This window comes from Phalaenopsis equestris, unplaced genomic scaffold (genome assembly GCF_001263595.1).
Source record: "Phalaenopsis equestris unplaced genomic scaffold, ASM126359v1 Scaffold201975, whole genome shotgun sequence".
Taxonomy (NCBI): domain Eukaryota; kingdom Viridiplantae; phylum Streptophyta; class Magnoliopsida; order Asparagales; family Orchidaceae; genus Phalaenopsis; species Phalaenopsis equestris.
In genome coordinates, this window is record NW_018221703.1 from 92,462 (window position 1) to 99,490 (window position 7,029).

Here is a 7,029-nt window from a genome sequence, read left to right on the forward strand (position 1 = left end):
ACAGGCAAATCCTTCCCGCGGTTCGGCGGGTCCGCGGAGGGAGAAAAAACGGGGCGCGGGAAACACAGGGCGTGAAGCTTTCATTAGGAAGTTAATTAATCACATAATTAACACTTTAATGATTTTCTAGAAGAAGAAGTGCACAGGGCTCCACATCCACAACAATTATAGTACTGCAAATTATTTTTCTTTTAACACAAGTGAAGCTTTTCCAGTTTGATACAACATCGTTATAAAATCATAATTAGCACTATCATGTTTTCTATTAGCTTCTGACAAAGAAACCATTTATAATGAGGTTATACATAACAAAATTTCTCCCAAATAGGGTGTTTGAGAGCACAAGATGAGAGAACTATCACAATGAAAAAAAGATAATAAAGAATAATGGTTTCTTTGTATGTAAAATAATGATAAAACTTCTCTGCTTCGTATGTAAAAGATGGCCAGAAAAAAAGAAAATACTTTCTTTATTAACTATCCTTAGTTATAACTTATATTTTAGTTGACCATAGACTAGAAAAGATTGCCAGAAAAGAAGAAAGCCCATAATGGTAAAAAAGATTAGAAGCTCAGCCACAATTATCCAACAACAAAGTAGATTGCATTATAATACTTATCTTAATAGTGTAATAAGAAGGATCTTTAACAATTGATCCATAATCCCCAAGGAAGTTATCAAGGAGAAATAAAGCTAAATAAAATACTCACTCCTACTAGGTCTTCCAATAATGAGAATGTTATAAAAGGGTGAGTCAGGGCCAACATCAAGCACCACACCAGCAAGCTTTCCATCAATTAAAGGTTGGAAGCTAATCAAGATCAATCTTGCCCCTCAATGGTCTCAATAGAGGACATTCAATATTGGCAAAGAAAAATTTCTTTTCCCCGTTTATTTAGTCTAGATTTTATCTTCCATGGAAGGGGAAAAAAGTCTTCTCCTATAATCTTTTATTGAGAAAAATAGGAATAAATTTCAAAAACGATATGGTACCAATATTAATCAAACCATTTCGAATTCTCAAATCAAAAAGAATTTGAGCATTTTATGATCTTGAAGGAGAAATGGTGGCCCCACAAATCATTTACTAAATACCAAAGCTTGAGCCAAGAGATACAAAAAATTTTGGTTGAAATATTTAACGAGTAAGCGACTGAGTAAAATCTAAATACGTGATTCCTCATTCAATTTAATAACCAAAAATAGTTCAGAACTTTCACCTCGAAGTCACTGATATGATACACTCTTGGGAAAACAGTGACAATAATTGACTTCTAAATGTAATAAATGAAAGTACGATCATAAATGTAAAAAGTGATAAAACCTATATTTGAAACATGAATACCAACATGAAACACAATTATAACAAAAATAAGGCATGATAAAATATAATATGTACAAGAAATGCAACACGAAACATCTTGAGCATAATTTTTTTATTAAATTATTAATATAAAATAAATAACTAAAACATGGGACCCTAACATTTTCATTTGGTTTCTTATTTGTAAATTTTTTTTTAGTTCAATTAACTTTACTACCATGATTATAATTCAAATGAAGGAAAATATATGAAAAAGAAAAAAATTTATAGAAATCAACAAAGGCAAATACTCACCAGGCAGGAGCGCGGCGTTTGCCACCGGTTTTAGCCGTTCTAACGGCGTAGGAGTCTGAATTGGCTACGTATTTATAAGTGGGGGGGAAATTTATTTTCCCTTCTTCCCACCCGCGCAGTACACGCCCCCCCGTTTGCTCTTTTCTTAGCTGCCATCAATTCCTTAATTAATTACATCTTATATATCTATTCCGCATATAATCAGCACAAAAACTTAATATAAGCCTAAGAAAACAACATTAACTAACCTGATCCAACTCTAATAACGCTCGCCAGTCCTTCTCCAATAACAATTCCAGCATCTCATCCCACGAGGCTGCAAGCCGATAATTCAAATCTCCCAACCACAATATTTTACTGCAAAAATCAATTAAAACTAAGATCATTTTTGCAATTCAAAGCAAAAAAAAAAAAAAAAAGAAGTTAATTAGGGCATCTTAATTGTCTTGATAATTATAAATAAAAAAAATAAACGTACTCGTGTTCCAGAATAGTGTCAGGGGAATCAGAGAAGAAGCTACGGGACTTATTAAACCTGGTTTTCTTCAATATCTCCATTACATCAGCGTTTCTTCTTACCTCATCCCCCTCTTTCTCTCCGGACGCCAAATGTGTGCATACGAAACAAAAGGTTGTTCCCTTTAAGGTCATGCTAATGGAGATCGATCCCTTGCACAATTCAATAATAAAAAATTAATTAACTTATATATTTTTTGAGTCATTACCAAGCAGCTATGATTAAGCCGATCTCACCTTATTTCCCATGTATCCCATTATGCCCCTTCCTACACACGAGACCCGAACGCTGCTCACGTGTGGCAATAAGCTCGCACGTACCCACAAGCACAAGAAGATCCCCACCATCTGCTTGCTGGCCACCAGTCGGTAACTATCCTTTCTCCCGACTCCGCCCGATCCGTCGCCGATCCACGGCGCCGGTTCAGCGGCTTCTTCCATGGAGATCGGGTTGGACGTGACTTCCTGCTGGTTTCTGTGAGGATTCAGTGCCTGCCTTATGAGGGAGAGCCACTGGCCAGCGGGGACTCTGTTCTCAGTGCCGAAGACGTTGCCGGCATTTAGTGGCACGATCTCCTGAAACCTGCCGGTGGCCGAAAATTTAAGTAGGGATAGATTCCCGGCGATAATATTTTCCCCATTGTTGTCGAGTAGGATTGAGGAGAACTAACCCGAAGACTAATAAGTCTGCCGGAGAAGAGGAAGAGAAAGTTAGCCAGTCGTGGAGGTTGAGATCGGAGTCGGGAGCTCGGCCGCCAACATTCCAAGTTCCAACGAACATTCTGTGCTCGCCGGTAATTGAAAAAAAAAAAAGATTTTGATGCAAAAATGACTTTTTTTTGGGGCAAATGCAAAAAAGTTCAGTTACATACTTCAGGCTCTGAGACGGGGAAGATTCGAGTCTGCGAGTCTCGGAACTGTTCACCAACCACTCCGGTTCTGAAAGGTAAAGGACGAGACTTCGTCACGCACACACAGACAAACGGTGAGAGGGAGAGAGAGATTATAATGCAAAGTCGAGAATTTAATCCTTTAACAGCTACTTCGCGAATTTCAGAGAGGACGGGAGCGATGGAACATCCTGATGACGCAGAAATAGAGCAGAGCAGAAAGTGAGAGAAAAATTACCGGATACATCTCTTGAAACGAAGAATGTTTCGTCTTTATTGGAGAAGCTCTTCGTTCTATGTTGGGATTCAATGGCACCTGCTTTTTGAATGAGATTAAATAATTAAATACAAAGGTAATAACCAGGCAATGAATTAACAGAGCAAGTGATTGAACTATTACTTTTAGACTTGCACTCTGTGTTGAACTTCAAGTCTTGACCTTTTAGCCATTTAGGCACCACTGACCTAGGCCAAGAGTAAGACTGTAAACAAATTTAAAAGTATGAGATTAAGAAATTTTCACTAAATGATTACAAGATAACTAGAAATGAGGAAGAATTGCTACCTTGAGATTTTTGCTGAATCTTGTTCGCATTGCTTCCAATGAAAGAAGACGGTTTCCTGGTGAGTAAAGATATTTAGAATTAATTTTCAACTTAATATTTTATCCATTCCATCCACAAGTTAAAGATAAACTAGAAGGAGCAAAGATTCGTTTTTTAAAGTTCAGATTTTTAGGTCCCTGCTTTCCAGGAAGAAGAAGAAAAGAACAATGGATGTGACGGTAATAAAAATTCTACCCCTGAGTGGGCGAGTCCTTATCCGTTGCCTCAGCGTTCGCCACAATTACAAGGAGAAAAATAAAGAAGTGAATTATAAGGGAAATCCAATTCAACGGATAAAAAAAAAATTCCTACCTTCTATAAATCAAAAAAAAAAAGAACCGAAGGCTAAATTAGTAACCCGGCAAGAACAAACTATTTGGAAACTCAAACGTCATTTTGATCTCTTCTATCCAAACTAACCCATTATGAAGCGAACATTATTAAAGAAAACAAAATTCTAAAAACTTTCTTTGAGAAGAAAGTTGCCAAGAAATCATGGAATGAATATAAAGGAATGCGCGAGCAGATGAGAACGACAAAAGAGCTGTAGCAGCTGATTAAAGAATCAAATGAGCTTTACCGTCTTCAGTTGCGATTATATCAACAACCGAGAAGTGAACACTAAATTTTCTCCCCCTTCTGGCTTTCTTCTCCGGAAAGAGGCAGGTTGTGCTGGCCGATTGGAGCCCAAAGGGTTTAAATGGGGAAGGCGGAGAGGATGGTCACATCGGAGTAGAGTAAGTGGCGCAGCATGCCGTCTCCTCGTTTCGACAGTTGTAGCCTCGTGTGTCGCTTGTTTGACTGATACACTTACGTGCATTATTGACGAAAGTACCCTTTAAAATACGTCAAAATGGCGATAATTTTTATTGGTTTGGGGGGAAAATGAAAAGTTTAAAAATTATGGTAAAAATATGATGATGAAAAATTTTGAGTTTTAAAACTTTTTTGGGATAAGAATTTTTAAAATTTTGTTTTCACACCTACACATTATACTTTTTTTAAAGTAAACATATGAATTTTAAATCCATTATGATTAAATTTTAATGAGAATGATTTTATTCTCCTTTTTAAATATATATTGCAGCATGTAGAAAAAAAATGATAATGAAAAAATGATGATGTTAAATTTCAAATTTTAAAAATTATTTTTGAGTAACAATTTTATAGTTTTTTTTAATACTTACTCATTATATTTATTTTAAAGTAAGTTAAGGAATTTTAAATCTATTATGATTAAATTTTTATGAGAATGAACTAATTTTCTTTTTTAAATATATATTGTTGCGTTGAAGAAAACCTTTTTTTATATAGAATAAGTGAATAACATCTTGGATTTCTATAATATTTAATACAGATAGAGATAAAATGAAAATGAAAATAGAATATAAAATAATTATTACGTGAAAATTAAAAAAAAAATTATGTGATCCGACACACTTGAAATGGTTCAACTAATATATATTTTAAAGATTAGAAACAATGGTTACAATGGTAATAAGGAATGGACAAAGTTAGCATGCATCATATAAAATTGATCTCATGATGGATATTGAAGGAGCACGAAGTCATTGGTCATTTTTAAGTGATCACTTGCAGTAGTTTCGATAATTCTTATTTTAGGAGAGAAACCAAGAGACCAAGAAATTTAGTATAATCTTGACGTGGATGATATATTTTGGCTCCATTGATGATCACATGTGTCAACAGTATTGGCAATATTGGTTGACAATATTTGTGGGTGTTGGCATTTGTGTTAATAATATGTAATGACTTGATAAGCAATGACATATGTGGACGACGTACATCAGCCTTACAAGCGATGATGTGCATCAATGACACACATCAGTCTTAGAGGTAAAGACACACAATGAAGTTGATTGGAGTTAAGTTGTGAGAAAGCTATGATTAAATGAAGGTCGTTGATAATATTTAGACAATTAGTCAGACAATATTTTTTGAGCAACCAAAGTCAGGTGATAGTAGTTGATTGATCGTACAACAGTATGACAATAGTATTTAGTAGTAAGTGGTTGAGTTGAGGCAATGTGCACTGATTGAGTGATCGTAGTCAGATGATAATGATTGAATGATTGTAATCAGGTAAGGTTATTTTGATGACAATAACCTGTCGACAAAGATTGGGTAGTTCTAGATGGGTGATTATGATTAGACAATTGTAGGTAAATGGCGGAGGTTGCATGATTGTAGTTGGGCTTCGATAATCAATTGATCATAGTGATGTGCTAAAAAGGTGTATGCAATCCCACATGCTACATAAGTAATATATGAGGAGTAGAGTCTCGTTTCCATGAGAATCACAATTAAAATTTTTAAAATTTAATTTCTATTCTTTTTTTCTAATTCTTGTTCAATCAATGTTAAAAAAATTTTGCTTACTAACTGTACAATAAATCTGTTACTTGAAAAGATTTTCTAAATTTAAAAAATAACTAATAGAAATTTATAGGTTTATGGTTCACAAAGTTACTAGACTTAAATCCAAAGTTGTATTCTATAACAAGTGACTATTAATTAAGTGTTTTTTTATATTCTATTCTCCTTCCTTAACAGAGGTTCTAAATCTATTATTTTGTTAACTATATTAATATGTGAATTAAAAAAAATACATTAACATATTTACTTTTAAGGGATTTCAAGCATTAACTACGTATATTGCTATCTCAATTCCTACTTATTGGTACATCTTACGCAAGCATTAAATGACACTTCCAGGATTATTCATCATTAGGTATGTTAAAATGGACATTGACCACTTTATCAACTAAATCAAGAAGGTCTATTAATAATTAAAAAATAATAATTAATTTTTTTTAATGTGTGACATAAGATAACTACACCATAAACCCAAAAATAACTTAATTCTCCATAAATTTGTCATAAATATCAACACATAAATGTTCATTCAATCAAAAAGAAAATTTGTGAACCATAAACCTATGAGGCTAGTTTTCTTTTTTCTTTTCTTTTTTTTTTTCTTACTCCTTATGACATTATATTGCTTAATAATGTTGAGCCAAAGGGTTGGGCTCGTGGTCTTCAACTAATTTTCCTCCTTTAGGTCAACTCATTGGCACCATTGACCAATAACGTAATAAGCTCTTTGACAATCTTGCATTTTCTTCCAACTTTTTGCACAACCACACTATCAAAGCAATGTCAAGTGCCAATGCTCTTAAATTTTTTTTTTCTTGATATCTTTAGCATTGTAGTGCTCTCTGAATGACACAGTTGTATTTACTGTTTGGCTCTATGGCGCTAAGATGATGGTGGTGTTGTGCTACCTTGCCTTTTCTATTCTTTCCCCTTTTATGAATTTTTTCCAACACAATAATAATATTAGTGATGATAACCATGACTTTATAAAATTTTGATAAA

The 7,029-nt window shown here is 34.1% G+C and overlaps 1 protein-coding gene across 1 annotated transcript in view; it reads right to left on the reverse strand.

Moving 5' to 3' along the window:
• The window catches only part of LOC110036055 (type I inositol polyphosphate 5-phosphatase 8-like), an 8,377-nt gene extending 3,994 nt beyond the window's left edge, over positions 1–4,383 (reverse strand). Inside the window, 10 exon segments of the mRNA XM_020740400.1 lie at positions 1,620–1,768; positions 1,868–1,976; positions 2,098–2,288; positions 2,373–2,754; positions 2,756–2,917; positions 3,008–3,074; positions 3,264–3,341; positions 3,426–3,507; positions 3,591–3,646; positions 4,211–4,383. Coding sequence (XP_020596059.1) covers positions 1,620–1,768; positions 1,868–1,976; positions 2,098–2,288; positions 2,373–2,754; positions 2,756–2,917; positions 3,008–3,074; positions 3,264–3,341; positions 3,426–3,507; positions 3,591–3,620 — 1,250 coding nt within the window. The 5' untranslated portion in view covers positions 3,621–3,646; positions 4,211–4,383.
• Between the last annotated feature and the right edge of the window lie 2,646 nt (positions 4,384–7,029).